Below are 23,153 nucleotides of genomic sequence, written 5' to 3' on the forward strand. Positions count from 1 at the left end.
GAACAAACAAAAACAGAATAGTGAAACATGTAAAGGAGGGTACAGTTCACACAGTTTGTGGTGTTATTTGCTTATTAAAGAATTATACAATGTACAATATTAATAATATTATACAGTGCTAATATCTTTATTTCTGACTCTTATTTATGGACTGAATAAGTCCATAAATTAGCTTTTTTTTGTCACTTTTTAGAAATAATAGTGCTAAGAGGGTCTGAAAAGTTGGTAAAGTTGACAACACTGATCCAGTTATTATGATACGGTTGATGAAAGAGGTGAAAAACAAGAAATTGATATGGTGGAGGATGAAGGACAAGCAAGTGGCTAAAACTGTTTATCAGCCAGCGACAGCAGTTTGTGATGTCAGCAGACTGTCACTGATGACACAAAAGAAACTGCACGGTCAGTGTTTCAGTTCAACTTTTATCTTCATGCTCTTATTAAAGCTATAATATGCACCATTTTCATATTAGAATAACTAAAAGCACTAGACATATGTTACATATACGTATATTTATCACTTAAGAATAGAACTTTAGGGTGAAGCTTAAGGTTACCTTGTCCATGAACATGATTTCTGCCTGAGTCATGTCAGATAGATGTTCATCAGTTATGGTGGTTGTTTTAAACTAAACAACTCCCATGATCCCACCTAATCATCGAACTCCATCTTTCATATTTTTCTTTAACGCGAGAGAAAATTGACATATTGTGTGTTCTGGCATGCTCCCCTTCACAAGCCGGAAAAAAGTAACGCCCCGCCACCCCACATTTTTTAATCATTAACACTGACAGGGAAGGCAACTCATGTAAAAGGATTCAAGGTGTATTTTAGTGAAAGTTAAGCATGAAAGCATCAGCAAACTACTGTTTGTTTATTTTCCTGACATAAATCATATTAATTTAACTTTAATATTTCCCCGTGCTCATCAAGTTTATTCTGTATCATAAATTGTAATTGAGTTGATTTTGAAAATGAACTGCTATTTAATAGGTCATGTCTCATTGTCAGTAAAAATGAAAATTTAAATTTGACAACAGATCTTTTTTTTAACATTTCTTTGGCATTTGTGTAGGATATTTGAAGATACAAAAGGAAATGGACAGAGAGTTGGGGCATGCAGCAGGGAATCAAAGCCACACACTCCACCAGCTGAGCCACCAGGTCACCGACAAAATAATCTGACAGAAATTTCATGACCTTGTCCATCTAAATAACAATGAAAAAGTCTAATGCAACCTCTGCACGTAATTGAAAGATGGATTTTAATATCCCCTCCTTGGCATTAAGCTAATTTAGCCTCTAATTCCTCCTCCACATATCTCTGTGAAGACTCATCTCATTGCCTCACGAAGCAGCCCAACTCTCTTTCCTAGCCCACAGTCAGACCAGAGGACCTCATTCCATCCATCCTCTAAGATTTCTGTAACCACACTGTCCTTTTGTGTCTCACCTGCTCACCTAAACAGACAAATTAAATCCAATGCTTGTTTTCCGATTCTCTTTTTTTAGCTTCACGAAGAAAACCCCTGCTCCAAAAACCACACGACTGCTAAATGCAAAGCACACCACTCGTTTTTGAAGTGTTGACAAAAAGAGGAATGCACTTTCCCATTGAGGAGGGAAATCTGAAGTATTTGTCTCATTGTTGAGCTGCTCACAAAGCCAAGCCCTCCGTGAAAGGTCCCCCCCAGTGATAAAGGCTTGCTCCTATGCTCACTAATCTCCCCCAGTTGCACAGGACTTGTGTTAAAGGTACACTGCCATTCAGTAGAGTTACAGCCCCGCCCCTGTCTACTGATTCCACCATGTCTGTGAGCTCGCACCAGTTGGTGACCTCAGCAGAAACCAGGTTCCCCTCAGAGAACTAGGCACTCAGGACATCAGCATCAAGATCACACACAGCAGTATGAATATAGCAACAATTTGTAACTAATGAGCTGAAAAGCTTCCTGAAATTGTCTCACAAGTCCTCCCACACAAGCTGAGGTCAACTAGAAGCAGCTCAAGGATCATTTTGGTGGCTGGAACTTGAATGACATTCCTGTTGCTCAGGGCCCTTCCCTGTCCAAAGTAATCTTTGGCTGAGTCCCATGGGAATGTGCCCTCCTGTTTGTGTGACGACAACAGGCGACTTATCACCCTGTTTTCCTGTCCTTGGACTTCTAACACTGCAGATACCTCATGAACAGCCACCACTACAACTTATTCTCACTCTCAGACTTTGTTCCAAGTTGAGCTGACCCAAGAACGCTCTGGATGACAATATTTTACTGTGCCTGAGTACATCTCTGCACTTCACTCGAGTAATTCTTGATGAATTCTACAGGCAGGGGTGCACAGACCAAAATGACAGTGTTTTGGGTTGGAAATGAGGAGTGTCTGGGTGAAAGGATAGTGTTACCCTCTAAAATGTCATGGTTGACCGCTAAAAAGGTGGAAAGTGACCCAATCTATCATACAAATGAACTCAAAGCATTTTTATTTTTATGATCCATTGGCTCCGTCTTCAACCTATTACACATGCACTCATTCCTACAATGACAAAGAAAGATGAGGTTCTATGAGGGACAGCAGAGCTTTGAGTTAAAAGTTAATGTATTTACAATGATTCCTTTTCCACCAACGCTAACCTTAATCAGTTCTTCATCACTTCCAAACATTTATTTTAGAAAGGAAATGTAGCATTGTATGGTGCTGCTATACACCTGTAGATAAAAATACAGCTAGATGCATTAATTGTGACAGATGGTGTCACACAGCAGCAACATGCACAACCTCTTCAAACATAAAAAAACATACCCTGATAGTTATAAGGAGGTTGAACAAAAATGATATAATAATAATGATTTTACTTCTATTTGTTTTTGTAATAATTTTGTTATTAATGGGTGGTTTAAATATGCATTATTAAAAATGCATACCTACGTATTTTATTTTCGATTTTTTAATTCTTTTAAAATTTATTTTAATTTATTAGTACTAATATCAGTATCAGTATCTGTAGAATACATGCACTCAGTATCATATCTAATTTCAGGTGATTGGTACTGCCCAAGAAAACTAAAACAAAACGTTTTTCAGCATTGCCCACCTGTTTTGAGCCATCTACGTCATAATATCACTGTATATATGTCTCTGCTTTCCCAGCAATGCTTGTGTCATCTCCAAGCACAAGAAGATTGTCTCTGAACCAGTGTTGCTCCTGACTTCACACTGAACAAACCCAACCATAAGTAGAAGTCCAGAATTTAAAACCTTACTTGGTAAGTGTATCTAAATATTATCAGCAAAAAATACTTACAGGATGAAAGTAAACCATTCATTACACAGAAAAATGCTTCCTGTCAGTGTTTGACTAAGTATATATGACACTTTTGAATTAATATCTACAGCAATGCATCATATTCTATAAGATCATCATGTGTTTGTAGAGTTGCTGTCTTGTGAGTACTGTTTCTCTAAAAAGTTGTCAATAGCTGTCAATATATTTTCCAGGTTGTAAATGGTTCATTTAGCTTAAGAAGTAGGAGAAAATTCTCAAACCTTTCATTCTTCAGTTTATCATAGAATTTCAAAGTAAACAAGTTTGGGTGTTTTTTTTGGGGCGCGGGGGGTGGGGGGGGGTGTATACAGGAAAAAGGAAGTGAGTCAACAGCAAGGAGCTGCAGCAATATCTGGAGAGGGCAGATGAGATGTTCTTGCAGCAAAGAAAGGACATAAACGATGCCTTGCTGCAGAAAATGGAGAAAATGGGAGCAAAAAGCAGGGTTTTGATAACTTTTTGTGACTTTTGAATTATTGGTATTTACTGTGTGTTTTTTAAATAAACCAATTTCCTGAACAAACATGTCTGCTTCAGTATGTATCAACAGAAAAATGTTTAATACAAGTTAGAAGAGTTTATATGTCTTTGTGGAAAAGCGTTAACAGCACTAACATGCAGATGTTTATGTTCACCTTATTTTAGCATGTTAGCATGCTAATATTTACTAATTAGCACTAAACACAAGGTGCAGCTACAGCTGATGGGGATGTCATTAGTTTTGCAGATATTTGGTCATAAAGCAAAGTATTAAAGGGATAGTTCACCCAAAAAATATTATTAAATATAATTATTTACTCACCCTCATGTCATCTGAAGGTCAGGTTTAGTTTTTTAGTCCACAAAACACTGCTGGAGTTTCACAGGAAAACAGTGTTGCAGAATCTGTAGAATGTGTGTAAACAGCATGTTGAAGAGACTTGGATTACACCAGATGAGCAGCATGAAGTCCAAGTTGTTTTTTACATTTGAAAACTGGTCACCATTCACTTCCATTGTTTGGGAGATTCTGTAGGTTTTCCTGTGAAACTCCAGCAATGTTTTGTGGACTAACAAAATAAACCCGAGGTTTAATCAGCATGAGGGTGAGTAGATAATGACTGAATTTTCATTTTTGGGTGAACTGTCCTTTTAAGTAATAAGCACTGCTGGTAGCTCCAGACGAAAAGTAAGGGGATCAGGTTTCCAGTATTAAAATCCATTCTGTACCAAACTGTATGGCAACTTTGCCTATAGATGTTAAGACACTCTCCCCAAAAACACAAACTTAAACCTCATGGTGGCACCAGATGACCACATACTTTCAGATCAATCCTGTCAGCAACACGTCTGTACCAAAATTCATGGCAAGATTTCTGAGCCAAGGTGGCAGAGTGCCAAACCAACATAGCCATAATGCAGAGCCATACCAGCTGGCTAAATATCAGATAGGACTTAATTGCCTATAATATCCTGATAGTGAGGTAAAAGAGGAGTAGAGTGAGTGCAGAACACAGCCATCAGGAAGAGCCAATTTGACACAGAGCCATTGTTTCACTGTGAATGAATCATCACAGATTGTATAGCAATCAAACAACAAATTCCACCTGTTGTCTTATACCAAACTTGACTGATGAACCTCATGTACAAGTGTGTGTGTGATGAGTGTGTGTGTGTGTGTGTGTGTGTGTGTGTGTGTGTGTGTGTGTGTGTGTGTGTGTGTGTGTGTGTGCGTGTGTGTGCGGATTTTGAGACTTTGGTGTTTGACAGGTACAACTTGACACTTAAGTAAGTGTAATAGAATAATATATTCTCTTTTGCCTTTTTCCTTAAGTGTTGCTGATATATTTCAATATGTTATTTTGTTATCATGTGTAACACAGAATAAAAAAGTGGCCATCTTCCAACATGAACAATAATATCACTCTGACTCTGTTTGACCTGAATGTAATGGGACCATAATTAGCATCATTGGTATCACCTGTGTTTGTCCTACTATTTCATGTCAGAATGGCTGCTGTTATCTATTGATCGACTGCCTTTTCTGTGCTCAGTGTAGTTAGAAAAAGTTAGCTAACTGCCCTGATTGAGTAACCAGTTAGCACAGGAGAACCTGTTTGGCGTTTTGTTGAATAGCAACAAAAAGGAATCAGGGCTCCACCATTATAAATTAAGACATTATTTATGTTCTTTTAATTGAAATGATATGTATTTAATATATTGCTCAAACATGTAATTAACTTGGATTCTGGGGTAGTTATTATGGGAAAATATGCACTCTGTGTTTTAATTGTGTTCTATTTGTGCGTAAGTGGAAAAATGCCAAGGTGCTGAAACAAAGTACAAAAGAGTTTGAACACATTAAGGGTTATAGGTTTATATTTTATGTTATGAAATGTATTTAAGTGTGCAAACAGGAGCTAAAAAAGCAAAGTACAGATTGACACTGTTATGTGTAATGTAATTTGCTTTTTGGTAAAATTGGTATCAGAAAAAATACCATTCAGGAACTGGTATCAAAGTCAACATAGCTACCAGCACCACATGTGTGGACACACGTACAAACAAATGCATGCCACAATTTACCAGCACCAGCCCTGACACACCAGCACAGGAATAAAGGAGACTACAGCTGATGTTAACACTGTACACTGGGGGGTGGGAGGGGTGGGAGGGGTGGTGTTATGGTGGAAAAGGGAACGCCTGACAAAGGTGCCCATTGTTCGGCTTCATTAAAAACCCTGTGAGTGTGGTTTCCCTTTAATATCCGCATCATCATGAAAGAAACAAGAGGCAGAGGATACCACCTCCACAGTCACAACAGCATCTCTCTGCAAATAACAGACAAAATAAATGAAACAATCCTCAGAGAAGAGGTAATCAAACTACAACTTGCATCATGGGTATACAGTAAGAGTCATAATGAGTGCACTGGCTGAAAAGAGGGCAGTCATTAGGCTGCTGGGCTCAAAGCTAAGTACTTCCTACTGAGTTATCTTCACAGTGATATGGTGAGCTGTGACAGTGGCTAACTTTAGCAACAGAGGAAATGGGAGGGAAAAGAGCATGTCGTCAGGGTCAAACAGAGGAACGTTAGTTAAGACTTGTTGTTTCTTAAGGGAGAAGGAATGACAAATACAGTGCCAGAGGGAGGAAATCTCTGAAACGGCAAAACAGAGTCTCTGACGCAGGAGAAATATTTGGAAAATTAATGGGTGCAGCACCAATAATGAGGCCACCCGCTCACAGAGCTGTTTGATAGCTCAGAGCTAATGAAATGAAATGACCAGAGCAGTGTAAACCTGATAAGGAGCTAAGGATGCAGCTAATGATTATTTTCATGATTGATCAGTTAATTGCTTTAGTCTATAAAATGTTAAAAAATGTGAAAAATCCTCATCACATTTTCCTAGATCCCATACTGACGTCCATGGATGCCAATTTATATTTAGAAGACAGAGTGTGAGATTAGTATGGCAGGAAAATCTTCATTAACACCTGATAGTGATATTTCTTGCAATAAAGAGCCATTAATCACAATCAGTAAAGTTTCTCTTTCAGTATAAAGCTTAGTTTATGTTGCCCTGTTATATATTTATATATAAAAATATAAGTTTACATATCAGTAAACACATGATTCTAGAAACACCAAATAAAAGGTGTTAAATGTCAGCAGCCTTCTTGTTAATTCTGCATTAATATAATCCATTAGGATTAACTATACTTACTACAAATTTTTGGACTTTGTTGCCTCAACTCACTACCTGACCCCATTCATTAGCTCCAATGTTTTAGTCAGAGAGGACCATGGGAAAGTCAAACTTAAGATTCTTACTAAAATACTTGCTGGTTGGTGGATCAGATACAAACTGAAATAAATACCAACTTAGAAAACTGTCTAGTGTGTGTGTGTGTGTGTGTGTGTGCGTGTGTGTGTGTGTGTGTGTGTGTGTGTGTGTGTGTGTGTGTGAGTGTGTGTGTGTAAGAAGCTAGAACCAGCAATTGTCTGACATTTTTGCTTGAAAAATGACTGAAATGATAAATCAATTACCAAAATAGTTGACTACTAATAATCAACTAATCATTGCAGCTCTACAAGGAGCAGAAGGACTATGACACAAAAAGGACTCATGCCTTTTGTCCAGAAGACTGAAAAACAGATTTTAGAATGTCCCCATGTGGTTTTCAAACTCTTTATGCAGTGAATTACAGTTTATCTGCTATTGGACCCAGTAAGAACGCTGTGACGTGTGTGTTTTGTATGCTTTTAAGATCAGAAAGGAAAATCTAAGGTGCATGCAATAATTTTAAAGGAGCATGGTCCTTGCCGGTCTATTAGCACAGCATGGCAGACGTCGCAAAAGTCGAGTCCAACTTTGACTAACAGAAGAAAGAAACATAAAGTCATAGTTTATTCCTTTGAAGAGAACCGTGCAACTGTCTGGCTCAGACGAGCAAATAATGAATTTTCTTGGGAGAGAAATCAAAGCGAAACCCAGAAGTCTGCTAACACTGACACATTTCATACTCGCCAAAATGTCCATTGTGTACCTGCTGCTTTTTGCATTTACTCTCAAAAGCTGAAATATCCCCCTTTTTCCAGATGTTCCCCTGTGTTCCTCCTCCTTGACGCGTCTCTGATGAACTGGAGACGTTGGACTCGGCTACTGAAGGAAAAGGAGCCAAAAGAAGGCAGCTGCCATTGCATTTCCAGCCCCCATCTTTGCTAAAAAACACAGGCAGGAATAGCCTGAGGTCAGTGTCACCCCCTACAGACAATCAAACATGAGAGGACAAAAACATTGTCACAAGGGACATGATTTATTTCTCTCTCAATGGGTTTCCCTTGTTTTTTAACACTTCCTGTCACTGGGACTGCTCTTCCTGGCCTGAAAGTCTAGGCCACACTGGAGGGCAAATTTGACCATTCAGACAAGTTTTCATGGGCAAAGTATAGACCTGTGCAATACTATTTACTATTCATTCTCTAGTTATGCGTTCTACCACTATAGTAGCTCCACTGACTGACAGCAACATATATATATCTGAGGTATTACAGAAAAGCTCCTTAAAAGACAGATAGACAGATAGAAGACCTGGCTGATATTATTATATATAGAAGTCCTCCTAGTGGCTAGAAAAGGTTGGACTGAAGGACATCACAGAGGCTCTGATCATAGCAGCACAAGAACAGGAACTCAGGTCAGTTGAGGCAGGGGTCTGTCACAACAGACAAAGTGCCCCTGGGACAGTCCAGCAAATAGTAGCATGGTGTAAGATGCTAGCTAGCTAACCAAGTGGCTGAGACAGTGTTCAGGAACATCTGTACAGAATACAGACAAGAAGTCCCCAAGTCCAAATAGGAGACACCCCTAAAGCTGGCTGGGAGTGGCAGAGCTAAGACCCTAACCTGGGACTGCGAGTTCCAGACTGACAAGCAGGTGCTGGCTAACCAACCAGACGCTGTGGTGGTCGACAAGGAACAGAAGACAGCAGTGGTGATCAATGTAGCAATCCTGAGTGATGGCAACATCAGTACAACATTAATGTAAGGCTATCAGAAGAGTCATAAATATAATTGAATTCATCTACTAATATTATCATCAGTTAAATAATTAACCTAATGCACCTTTTCTTTAACCTCCAATCAAACATGAAAAAAACTTCCTTTTTGCCTCAAACAAGTTGTTCAAATACATTTAAAATCAATTTATTCTAATCTTTTATTTATATTTCACTAATGTATATGATATATATATATGATCCATCCATCCATATATAGACACATATACATACACTCAGGTGCTAGTTTATGAGGTACACCTCGCTACAACTAATGTAGTCTTATACAACAGTTCTGGAATAAATCCTCTCTTCATGAAAGTTGAAATCTTCACTTTTTGTTGAAACAGTTTTATGGAGTTGCTGATTCAACTGTGTGTTCAGTTGTTGGTGCTGTTGAATTGTACTGTATTAGACTGACTGTGTCTCTGTTATTTTGCCCATTACATTTATATGAATGAAGGTAAGCTAACATTATAATCTTGATGAAAGATGATAAAGCAGCAGGCTTCTTTTTGGAAAACCTAGTCTTAACTTTGAGAAACACTAAAACATATTTAATATTAATTCAATGGTACCAGTAAAAATACCAAGGTGTCATATTCACAGGAGACAGGAGTGTACTGTAATGACATTACAAATACAGCATGACTGATATATCAGGCCAACGACACTATCAGCGTGATATTGACCTATCACAACTATATCAGTCTATACCATTATCTGCATGTATATTGATATGTGTCTATATGAAAAGCCATGTTCAGTCAAAAATGAAAATTAAGTCATTATCTACTCACCCTCATGCCAACTGAAGGGGGAAGAGTTTCACAGGAAACCAGCATTAAAGAATCTCCAAGACAATGTAAATGAATGGTAAGTGAAAAAATAACAGCTAACACACCTCCATACTGCTCGTCTGGTGTAATTCAAGCCTCCTAAAGCCCCACCATATCAAGCTGACTTAAAAAATGTCATTTACACCATGTTTTTAGCCTGAATCTTCACTGTAGATCCTTCGCTTATTGCCACATTCATGTGCACATGCACACTGTCTGGACTGTGTGTGTGTGGTGTGACGGTGTGCAAATGGCATGTTGGGACTTTAGGGGACTTGGATTACAACAGACGAGCAGTATGGAGGCATTTTAGGTTTTATATTTGCATATGAAAACTGGCCACCGTTCACTTTTTTGCAACGCTGTTTTCCTGTGAAACTCCAGCAGTGTTTTGTGGACTACAAAACTAAACCTGACCTTCAGACACCATTTTGAGTGAACTATCCCTTTATGCTATAAAATATCCTGCCTCCTTTACACATCTTTATCACAAGTGTTAACCACTTTTGAGGGATCAATGAAAAAAATGTGTTGGCCAATATATATTAATATTGGCAATTTTTTAACTTCCTAATATCTGTTTTGGAATCAGCCTAAAATATCCAATATCAGTCAAGCAATAATTATAAATACTTAATGCACCATCAGTGACTCTTGATCCCTTGAATCTACAAGCCTAACTCCTCACAAAGTGGCCACCTTTCTATGGCTTGGGAAAAAAATTGGGAAGGCACAGTGGAAGTAATGTGATCCAATAACACACATACACACACACACACACACGCGCGCGCGCACACACACACACACACACACACACACACACACACACACACACACACACAGAGGCACATGCACATTTAAACCCTAGTTAAAGAAAACAGGATTACTGCACAATCAGGCCAAAAGCCTTTTCATCTGAGAGGAGCAGAATCAATAAGCAAGGCTTTCTATGAGAGTCAACAAGTTCAGACATGGGCCAAAGACTCAATCACTGTAAAAGCTGTTTTCTTATTGATGGTGATTCACAGAGCTGCAGTTTGAGTGGGAGAAAGTCAGCAGCTCTGTTTGAAAAAACACAGATTACAGCATTTATTCAGAGCATCATGAGCCTGGTGTGGAGTTCACAGTGGCCCTCCTGGCACCGCTGCCGTGCCTTTTCTAGTTGAGTCATGTGTTGCTCTGTGACCTAACTTGAGAATCTTTCCAGGGCTTTAGTGTAAACAGAAAAAAGGCAGGCTGGCCAGTGGAGAGCAGCCGGATCACTTCTAGCACAACATGCTGGCAGAGGAAGCCACACTAGAAGACTGTTCGTGTTGTGTTGTGTAATGATGCAAAACCACTGGAGCCGTGGAGGGTTTTGATTCATGCAGATGCATAGTCAGAGAGCTGTATTTGAGAAGGAGGTCAGGAAGAAATAAGTGCATAAAAAGGAGATTTGGATATTTAATAACCAGAATACTGGTTTTAGATTTTTATAGTTAGTTTAGTTTTGTTTACTTTGCAAAAATGTCCAAAGAAATCAGTCATGAGAGTACAATCAAGCACCATTGCACAAAAAATAAAGGAGAGCCCTCACAGTTAATTTAGATTTGAAAAAAACACCAGTCTCAAAGGGATAGTACAGATTATTTTATGTGAGACTGTATGAGGTACTTATCGATAGTGTATTACCTATAGTAGATGTTGATCAGCAGGTCCCCAGTTTAGAGAAGTGGCAATAAGCTGCTGTGGACAGGATCAGCAACAAAATGTAATTTAGCTCTCTACAAAAGACAATTCAAGTTGAAGTGTAAGCTAAATTTAGAATATTTTCACCACTTTACCTCACCATCAGACAGCTTTTTCCAACAGGAAACCACTGCTATGTAAGTCAAATATTGCTCTTTCCAAACCAACCAAACTCCATTGGCAAAATCAGTTATTTTACCTTGCAGAACACAGGAGTTGCTGATCTTCCACTTCCACTGCCACAATCAGTGACTTAGTTTGTTTTTGTGTGACTTCAGTAAATCCAAACTAATCCTTTATAGCACCTAAGTCACAAAATAACACAAACAAACTAAGCAATCGAGGCAGCGATTCACCAGCAACTCCTGTTTTCTGTGAGGCAAAATGACAGAGCAATATTTAGCTCATATAACATTGTTTTTTCATAGGAAAAGGCTATCTGACAGCCAAGTAAAGCAGTAAAAATATTCTAAATATACTCTACACTTAAACTGATATAGAGTTATTTAGGTGAGTCTTTTGTTACATACTACTATTTTGCTGCTGCCCGTCCACAGCAGTACATTACCTCTCCAAACTGGGGGTGTACTGACCGCCATTTACTGTTGGTAAAACACTGACTATGGAAAAGTGCCTCACAAAACCCCACTTCGAAAAATCTCAATTATCCCTTTAATGTGCTGCATATAACAATAACATAAATACGATTTTATATATGCTTTCATTTACATAAAATATGCAGTTTTCCATTATAATGAGACAAAAACACTGGTTTTCCTTTAAAAGAAGTGTAATATATTTTCTTTCAGACTTACAATAACATTTATTTAGGAAATTCTGCTTGTCCATGATGAATAATATCCTAAAGTGTACAGCATTATAGTATTATTACAGTAAAGATTTCACATAGGCAGCAGCATGTCTACTAAATTAAACTGCTCATTTGATACAGATCTGTGAATGTGGATGAGAGATGGTGGTAGTGCAGAGTGCACCAGGAGAGGGCGATGCTTAGAGACCTTCTTCTTATTAAGAGAATCTAGAGAAAGTGTTTGACATTGTCCTCTTAATCTGAAAATCTCCTGCACGGTCAGAATAATGTTTTGAAATGCAGCATAGACATCCTAACAGATAAATTTTAAAAGCTGTTCAGAAATACTGTGAGATCCATTCATCATCCAAATCACTGCCAATCAGCAGAGGAATCTCCCTTGTGCATGATGTCGCTGAGGATAGGAGCCTCTGAAAAACCAAAATAAAAACAAAGGACAACAATGAAACCTTATCCTTCAAGGTTTTCAGACTCACTTTGTTTGGTTTACAGTCTATTCTGAGTGTGTGTGGTGCAACACGAACCCTCTGCGGCTGTCAGAGTATCTATAGATCAGCGGGGCGGGCTGCAGTCAGACTAAACTGTAAACAAGTCCCATCCAGAGACCACGGCTGACCCGGCAGCAGCACCGCATATCCCCAACCGTCTGATTCATCCTCTTCAAAAAGGCCTGAGAACAAACTCCTCAACAGCTGCGCGATGAAGCCCCAATAAATCCACCACTGCAGAAAAGCTTTGAATCTCGTGGAGGGAAGCGAGGATGCAGGTGGCTGGAGTGGAGTTTATTGCAACACATACTTTCCAGAAGACCAAAACAACAAGAAAAGCCCCCCCCCAACTCCTCTGCTTCCCTCCTTCTGATTTCAAAGGCGATCAGCAGGGAGGGAGAAAGCACTCGGAAGCAACAGCCTTTTGTTCCAAGGGTGCTTTCGCATGAGGGGAGAGCCCGTGTTTTGTTTATGGGACAACACAGTGTTGCCATTAAGGCTTTAATCAGAACTGTTTTCTCGAGTCAGCCTTGAGTGACACCCCTCCTCTCCTCCTCCTCCTCTTCTCGGCCTGGCTTTGGCCTGCTTGGTTTGGTTCCCACTGAAGGAGCAGCAACAGGAGGAGGAAGAACGAAGGAGCGGGGAAGTGTGGGAATGTCTCTACATCGTCGCCACGGCGGGCAGCTCCTAAACATGGCTTTAAATTAGGGGAAAAGAAAACACAGGCTAAAAAAAGGCAGTCGCCTAACTATACTCCTGCCTGCTAATTTGTCACCACTTGAAAAACGAGCAAAAAATAGCAACAGTTTTAAATCACACTGCTTTAAAGTTGGGATATGCCAGCCAGCCAGTGTGTATGGTAGAATACTTAAACACAAGGGAGATTTAGGTCAACACATACATTTAAAGCATCATGGGTGGAATCTATGGAGGAGCTGCATTCATATTAGTGGGAAGCAGAAATGGAGAGCAGCGAGTGTCTGGTTCTGGCTGGCTGGAATCGTACCAGTGACAGCTGGGGCTTGAAAGCCTTACATCCAAAGCCAGGGCTCACTGCCACTTGCTACATAGCAGCGCTGAGCTAAGCCCCCCCACCCAACCCCCTCCTGTCCAAGCCCTCACTCTGAAAGATCACTGTCCCGAACAAAACATTAAGCCGCTGCCAAATCATTCCCCTCTACAACCATCTTCTCTTTAAAGTCTGAGTCCAAGAGCGGAAGAGGTGCTGGAGAGGAGACAAGATGGCAGAGATGGTTTGTCTGTCTGCTGCCATGTCTGAGAGGGGATGGGGTCACACAGAGGGGAGTTTCTCAGAGGATCTGACCAGGAAAAAGGCGTGCAGCATATTGAATGGCGTGTGTATGTGTGTGTGTGTGTGTGTGTGTGTACCTTATCAAGCAGCGGCAGACAGCGGGGGACCCTGTGCTCCAGTTTGACAATGGTGATGAAGTCACTCTCTTGTCGTTCATCCTCACTCGTGTTGCACAGAGACAGAGGGTGATACTGCAAATCACAGAGCGAAAGAGGTTAAAATATACCTTTCTCTGTTACAAACATCAAAAAGTTAAAACAATGTAGATGTCTCAGATCACAGATCATTTTTCTGGTTGGGAGATTGAGAGGAGTACATGTTTTTGCAATTCTCATGGTACAGTGTGTTGAAAATGTGACTTGCTTTCAAAATACTGTAGCCCAAAAAAATTTAATGACTTATCATGTCCTTAAAAGTACTGGCAAAGTTCAGGGATTTGAGTTTTTACAACTACAGCACAAAATATGAATCAAGAGAAACTACACAAAACTTTCTTGAAAGAATAACTTAAAATTTGAACTTGGAGTGAAACATCATTATATGGTGGACATAACTGAGAATACCAATGACAAGAGCAACATATATGTCCATAGATGAGAAGATACGATATAACTGTGAGATAATGTACATTTTCATTATTTAAATTATTAGTTTTAACTTGAGGATTACAGAAGTTAAAGGAGGAAAATATATTTAAACAATAACTATAGTAAAGAATAAAGAGAAGGAAAAAACAATTGCTGTAAACCAATAGAGCCAGGCTACTGTTGAGCCAGGCCTCTATATATATTCTGCCAATAAATTCCCCCCAAATCTTGCACACTGGACACTGAAAAGTACTATGTGAATTTTTCAGAAAATCATTGTTATTAATCACACCAGTGGCTGTTAAGTAAACTGCAGTCAGCATCATGTTTGCACCATGCTTGCACTCCGTAGGCATGAGCAAGCAAGAGTCACTGGGCAAAATAGTGATATGACATAAACCAGACTGAATATGATTTAGCAAAGGCCTGTGTGATAAAACAATAGCAATATCTATCTGCATGACCTGCAAACAGCCAATCATTTAACATACAAACCCACCTGTGCCAAATATATCCCTGGGTGCTACGAGTGACGTGCAATCAGCAAATCTGTGTTGTTCAGTTGCCCCATTGACATGTGTAGAACAGCATGCAGATAAAAAAGCACAGGTCAGCTCACCAGAGTGGCTGTTTTTAGGATTTTTTTGAAGTTGTAAAAAAACTATTAGAGGGTGAGGGGCTGAGACATTTGGAGGGAGCTCGGAATGGAGCCACTGGTCCTTCGCCCCACAGAGAGCCAGCTGAGGAAGAGGAGCTGAAGAGAGGGACGTCATGCTTGACCTGATGTCACCACAACCAGACCCCTGGGATAAAGATGGATGGATGGATAACTGTCAGAACAGCGTTGTGTGAAAACTGAAGGAATACTTTCTTATTTTGTCACCCTAGCCACTTCCGTCCTTTGGAGCTCACAACATGCCATCAGTCATGAGACTCCCAACCATCAATGTGAAACTTCACTATCATGAAGCTGAGACTTTCCAGCTATATCGCCCAGGCCTACTTTAGTGGACTGCATTTCTAAGCTAACATTGGCAAGTGTTTCACACTGTTGGCGCTGCAGCTGAAAAGATGCAAGGCACTTAGGAGCATGCATGAACATCACATACTTTGTATTTTCCTGGAAAAAATGTCCCAAGTCCTTTACCTAGAAATGCATGCACAAGCTGTTATAACCAATAAAGTCAGGGAAGGTCTCATTTTTTAAGTTACGTTACGGTTTGTTCACACATTGGCAATATAAATCAACTGTAAATTGTTTTACATAGTACCTAGTAACAGATCTTTCTGTTAAATAGTTCTGTACATTAAAATATCCCACACATCTGTCCATATACACCCAAAACATAACATGGAACCTACAAAATGTGGCTATATGGACATCAAAGATTAGACCAAAATGTTTGAGACAAGCTTTTAAAAGAAAATCGAGACAGAATTAAATCAGTTTTCACGCCATCAGAGAAAGCTCTTGCTAGATGCCTTTTATGGGTTAAATTAAGGCGTTTCCTTTCTGAAGCGTACACAGTTGATATCAAGAGGAAAAACTTTGGCACCCTACGAAATCAATTACATGGATGGCGATGTTCACTCCCACCCAAAGCCTTGAGGACTGAAAGAACGAGAGATATTCTTTGGTAGGAACATTTGATCCCCTCTGAAAGGGAGGAAATTCGTAGCTGCTGAAAGGCTGCATTTAAGAGCTCAAGGGATAGCAGCGGTGTTTGCAAGTCACAGACATGCTGTCACGGGTACGAGGAGTTGCACGGCAGTCCAGGAGGGAGCAAACCGCTCCTGAAACACCCCGACACATCTCTAATGTGCTCACATGACACAAATGAGGACACTGACACTCTACTCTTGGATCAGTCCTTGTTACATTGCACAGATCACCCTACAGCACCCAGTCCCTGTGCTCACCCACACCCCAGCAGATTGGTCCCACCCTGTCGTCTCCTGCCCTGCCCTGTACAGGCCCATCTCGGCCTGGTTCTGCCCCGGTGGGCCTCTTCATGTGGCTGTGGGCTGAGGTCATGGGGCTCCCCCCTCATCTCACCCAGCGGAAATCCCTAAATTAAAAAGACCCAAGGGTGACATCAACAGCTGGCACCCCGGTCCAGGGGAATTGACGTAATGTGCTGCAAAGGGCTGGTGCATGTCTGTCAGAAGGAGACGGAGAAGAGAGGAGAAAGAGAGCAGACTTGGGGCAGCGGGGTGGGGCATGGAGGTACAACCAAGTGAGCCAAGGGGGGTAGGTGGGATGGAAACACCTTGTGTGTAATACCTGGATTCATAAACTGCAGAAAAAAAAAAAATCACACAATATCTACCATAATATTTGTCTGTCCATCTTTTTCTTGATTAAGTGATTATTTGTTTGGTCCATAAAATGTCATAAATGGTAAAAATATTGATCAGTGTTCCCCAAAGTCCAAAGGAATGTCCTCTAATGTCTTGTTTTGTCCACAACTCACAGATATTCAGCCTACTGTCATAGAGGATTTAAGAAACCAGAAAATATTCTCATTTGAGAGGATGAAATCTGAGAATTATGTAACAAAAAATGACTCTAAACGATTAATCAATCATTAAAATGATGATTAATTTAATACTTGACCACTCACTGATAATTCGACTAATCATTGCAGCTGTAGCTGGATTAAGTAGCAATGACACTAATGATGACCAGCAGACTAATGACCAACCAGGGGTACCTGCAGTCCAGGGTGAAGTTCTGCAGTAGCTCAGATCATTTGAAAAATATAATGATTTGATTAAAGAAATATATCCATCTATTTGTGATGATTTACAAACTGGTGTGATGCTCTTCCAGCCTCTGCAGCACCAAGTGGGAGCAGTATGTAAACTTGACACAACTGACCTAAACAGTGACAACAGGCCACTGCAGAAATGAGTCCCTGAGTGACTTCCAGTTCCTTCGTCTTGAAGTAAACGGGGTTTTTTTTTATGGGTGTTTGGTTAGATGCCTGAAATAAAGTCAGTGGTTAACACAAGCTTAAAAGATTTTCACATTTTGTTCTGCAACATAAAATTCGCCAGTAAATACCCCACTTGTAAATTTTCAAACATTTACATGTCTTAAAAGTCCAGTGTGTAAGATTTAGCTGGATCTATTGGCAGAATATAGCAGAAATGTAATATAAGATTCAGAAGTGTTTTCATTTGTGTATAATCACCTGAAAACAAGAATCATATTTTTGTTACCCCAGAATGAGAATGGACAAACCAAATACTGGCTCTACACCACGATATTCTCCTAGACCAAGGGTCTACAGACTCAAAAAACTCAAAGATTCAAGTTTACCTAAAGAAGAATTGTACATTTTTAAATTATTAAAAGAAAAAGATCATTGGTCAGCAAAACTGTTTAAAGTTTTTTCAAAGCATAACAGTTTGAGTTGGGCTCAAAACTAAAAAATCTATTGCAGCATGTTGCCTTGAAATTTTTAACTTTTTTTTTGTGTGGAAAATGATTCTTATATTTGCCAACTGTAAAAATATGTAGCCTATACACCACATTTTGAAAACGTTTAATATTTCGTCAACTAAAATGTGCATCATAGCATACGTCTATGTCTAGGTGCCTTTTCCTCTAAGTTTTGACAGTGACTCGTCCTTGAGTCTCCATAAACTTGCTATGGATGCCAAATTAAAAAAGAGACAGGCGCTAACAAGTAGCTAAATGAGATCGCAGAGGTTGTTTAAAACATTAAACGCTGAGCACTAGTCACTAAGTGATGGTGATGGTGATGTTGAAGTCATGTGATCATGGTGTGATTCATTTATATCCAGAGGTTAGCTTTTTACTTTACTCTTCACAAAATCATAAAAGTTATCTTGCTAATCAAAGTGTCAAAGTATCATAAATTTTTGTTCACCATTTTTGTTTGTTATTTTCTTATTTTCTGCAATAAACTAAATTCCGAAGGAAACATCCCACTGTATTTTTGTAGACGGTTACAGGGTGATGCTAACTTCCAGGTTGACCTAGAAAAATATGTCATCCCTGCAGCACTCTGTTCAGTTGTAAATATTGTGACAATTTATGCACTTTTATGTAGTGTTACTAACATCTGCTTATTTGGAGAATGACAGGTGTTGGTGAAGGGGAACTTCTGACAGGAATGTGGGGAGGCATTAGATAAAAAACCTGGGAACTACTGAAGATTTTATTTGGGTCCCCCTGAAAAATAAATGACTATGGAAGAAATTCTGCAAATTTACATCTGCAGTACACTTTTCATAAAGCATATAATTGTTTTACTGATGAGAAGACAAAAATGAGAACCTGCTAATTCCACCTAAATGCACTTATTTTGCCTCATTTATGAAGGAGACTAAAATGTCTGTTGTTTTCCTGATGAGAGGAAATAAAAACAATGAAAATGCCTGTTAACTCAACCTAAGTGCATTTATTTCTCATTTTTATGAAATATTTAACATGTGTAAATGTTTTTAATAACACTCGTAAATCTTCCAAGATTTATTGATAACGCCTGTTGTGAATTGGGTTGTGATGGTTAATCATTTTAAAAGTGGGTCCCCTGAAAAAAGTTTGTGAAACAGCTATAAAGTATTCAAGACAGGGTGTTGCATACTCAAAGGGACTAAAACATCCTGGAAGAAAATCCAAATACAAGTCTCTCTAGTTAGAGATGAAGCTGAAATACAAAATTAATTAAATTCCCAGTATTAATGTTTTCAGACCCTCACACGTCTCCTGAATAGCAGCCCCTGTTAAAGAAGGCAGGCAGTAGGACAGCATGAAGCTCTGTCCTGTCCTGGCCTGGCCTGACCTGCAGGCCGCACTGCCAGCTGCCTCTACCAGTCCACATTTACTAGGCCCAAATTAAAGGCCTTCAGTTGAAGTTGGCCCTTAACAAAGAAAAGAAATAAAATAAAATAAAATCCTTTAATGACACAACTTCTCTGATGCCATGACCTCTGCTCTTTTTTGCTATAGGTTTGTGGGAAACGTTGAACTAGAGGAAGAATCCAATTTTAACAAATTATGACGCTCATTTGCATCTTTACTTGCTCGTGTTTGGATCTTGTTGTAATGTTAAACATGTCAATGCATCAGGCTGTGCAATCATACCTAATAAAGCAGATAATAATCCCAGAGCTGAGCCAAACAGGCTCAGAAGGAGTGGTTGGTTTGAGTTTCCTCTGGCTCGCCGAGGCTCTGAGGGCAACCACCTCGATGGTCACGGCGTCTATGTTTTGCATCGTTGACAAAACTAAGCATTATCTTCTATTTTTGATATGCCCACACCGCTTACAATCAGATGGCTGTGAACACTCTCCATGTGCCACCATTGGTGCCATCTACCATTTAGAAACATGCTGGACTATAAATGGCAGCCAAGACAGACTGAAACGTCTTCATTGGTTCATGGTTTTTGTACGGCCCTGAGAAAAAGGGGCCTGGGAAACCAAATCACTGAGTCTCCATTTCACAGGGACTAGAAACCACAGGGCACGCAAACAGTTCCCCACAGACTGTTAACAATGCTCACTCCTCCATTCCGCCTCCTCCTCCTCATCTGTCTAGATCTGTTGCTAAACTGACGGGGACATGTCCCTCGGTTCCTTTGTAGCCACGATTAAAGGCATTCCTTTCCAGCTCAATCAAAGACTACCCCAAAAATATTCCGAGGCAAAGAATCTAACAGCCTCAAAAACAAATACACGGACAGAAAAAGGGGAGAATAAATAGTAGCTGCGGTGAGAAGTCAATAATATTTTTTTTCCACTCGCTTAGCCCTGCGGATCTTCTTTTTTCATCTGCCAATAATCAGCAAGAGAGCTTTCTAGTTCATCTGCTGCCAGCAGGGAACCAGGCCCAGGCAGTTATGTCAGTGTGCGTTAGCAGGGGAACGCAAAAAGAGCTCGCACCTCACATCAAGCACCATCACTCAATTACCAACTGCTCAGGTCAGGGGGTTAAGAGCTGCTGGATGAAATGTTACATGTAAAATTATCTAAATGAAGAAGATTGGTTTAGTCGGAGATGAAAGAAACATATCAGTGTTTGATTATTCCATCACAAAGAATAAATCAAGACTGAGTGTGACAAAGGCAAAGGGCTTCTTCAATGGAGCTCTGCCCCCGAGGCAAGGAAGGGAAGAATTCAATCATGCCGGCCACATGCAAACTTGCAGGAACACACACACACACACACACACACACACACACACACACACACACACACACACACACATCTAAAAAGCACATAGTATCTTTTGCCTGAGTTGTGACTGACCCACTTCTTCAGAGGGTGACTCAGCCTCCTATGTCTGGACTCTAAATCTAATGAAATCTCTTTGTCTCTTTAATTCTCTTCAAACTCCATCATTAAACACACACCTGTTCTGTACGTGCGCACACACACATACACACACACACACACACACACACACACACACACACACACACACACACACACACACACTTACAGTACATGCACTGTTATAAAGGGTCAAAATCTTCCATGCAGACTGGTAAAGTGAGTAACAGAGCTCAGCAGTAAGAACCTGAGACAAGACTGACAACCAGGCTTCAGCTTTTAGTTGCCAAAGTTAACAGAATGGCTCACATATTTTATATAGAAGTGTCGACATGTTATTGGAACTGAAATTCAGAGCTGCAAAGTAAATTCCTGTTTTGATTAGAGCCAGACAGATCAGTTGAATTGTATTATCAGCCTGATATTGTCTCATCACAGCTATATCTGACTACATCAATATCAGCCTATATGCTATCTGATCTGTGCAGAATTTCTTTTCTTTTACAAAATAGAATGCAGATTATTATTTATTTTGTTTTTAAATGCAGCATTTTATGCTGCAGATTCTGATATTAGAGTTAACTTCAATATCAATATATTGGCTAATATTCTTCAAACACAATATAGAATATTTACATAAACACACATTTTTTGCATTGATCCCTCAAAAGTAGTGAACACTTGTGACAGATAGAGGCAGAATATTTTACAGTTTAGCAAACTTGATGATGATATCAACTTTCACCAGAATTTTTTGTAATTATAAATAACTATGAAGAAAACACTAACCATACTCTTAACACATACAAAACAATCTGTCCCTCGCTCCAAAAAAAAAAAAAAAAAAAATTATGCGCATATCAGACAACATATATGCTGATACCAACATAGGTCGATATGGCTGCTGTGACAGGCCAATACTGGATCAATAAAATCAGTGGGGCTTGAAATGATATACATATGTACATACATACATGTTGATATCAGAATTTTTTTACTCCCCAATTTCAGCATTGGATCCAAAAATCCAGTATTGATAGGGTTGTGTATAAGAATTTGGCAATATGATTCACATTACAATACAGGGTAGGCTTGGGCAGTTTAAAGGTATTATGGTATACCAGGGTATTAATCAGTCCCGATGGTATGATTTTAAATGCTGTCATAACTACAGATGCTCCTCTTCCTATTCAGCTGACTATTATGGGGAGACACTGTATTGTAGTGTGCAGCCTATGCCACCAGGGGTCAGTTTCTGCATGGAACCAAAGCTGAGCAGACAAACATTCATAAGAAGAAGAAACATGCCATCTTGCTGATTAAGTGTCAAGACTAACAAGTTAAAAAGAAGAAAAATGCCTCTGTCCCCATTTTGGATTATTTTAGATTCAGTCCTGATGATAATGGTGAGCTAACAAACACTGCAGACTGCTGACTGCTCAGAGTAGTGTTTTATCAGTGTGTAGCGAGGGGCAGACTAATTACTGGTGACAGAGTTATGGTGACTGCACACTGAGCGGAGGGAAAGGTGAGCAGTCATCATGGTAGAATATGCCACTGACAGAGCTGTAAAGTTACAGTTTGTCTGTGAATAAAGGCTGCAGCTTCTCAAGACCAAAGTGGAGCTCCTGTGTGTGTGTGTGTGTGTGTGTGTGTGTGTGTGTGTGTGTGTGTGTGTGTGTGTGTGTGTGTGTGTGTGTGTGTGCTGTTTCCCAGCTGTGGGAATAATGTTGCTATGACGATCAGCACCACCTACACTGTGGGAGTATCAAGTACAGTGAAATACAGTGTACTTGAGCCGTTTCACACAAGTTTTACACAAATACCGTCAAGAAAATGTCAAGGGGTTAAGAAAGTATGAAAAAATTGACACCGCCTTGATACAGGGGTTGCGATTCAAAATACTGCAACAGTATAGCAAGGAGATATGTTTCAAGTTTTTTAAATCCAATTTTTAGGAAAACTGTCAGAGTATAAAGAACACACAACCACATGTATAAAAGCTTACTTTTGTATGCAATCCAACAGTCAAGATAGAAAGCAACACTGCTATCTCAATGTGTGGGGTTTAAACAAAACACAAAAAGTATCACTGCCACAAATATTTGCAAATATCACAATACAAAATGATACATGTTTTTGAAAATTGATAAGGTACGCTATACCCAAGTATATCAATATTTTATTGCT

General features: G+C 39.6%; 1 protein-coding gene across 1 annotated transcript in view; it reads right to left on the reverse strand.

Annotated features, from left to right (window-relative positions):
• rnf43 (ring finger protein 43) overlaps positions 1-16,688 on the reverse strand; it is a 51,780-nt gene extending 35,092 nt beyond the window's left edge. Inside the window, exons 1-2 of the mRNA XM_084730584.1 lie at positions 16,599-16,688; positions 14,144-14,257 (exon numbers count right to left, since the gene is read on the reverse strand). Coding sequence (XP_084586710.1) covers positions 14,144-14,257; positions 16,599-16,688 — 204 coding nt within the window. The remainder of the gene's footprint in view (positions 1-14,143; positions 14,258-16,598) is intronic.
• Between the last annotated feature and the right edge of the window lie 6,465 nt (positions 16,689-23,153).

This window comes from Lutjanus erythropterus, chromosome 11 (assembly GCF_056507025.1).
Source record: "Lutjanus erythropterus isolate fLutEry1 chromosome 11, fLutEry1.hap2, whole genome shotgun sequence".
In the NCBI taxonomy this organism is placed as follows: Eukaryota; Metazoa; Chordata; class Actinopteri; order Lutjaniformes; family Lutjanidae; genus Lutjanus; species Lutjanus erythropterus.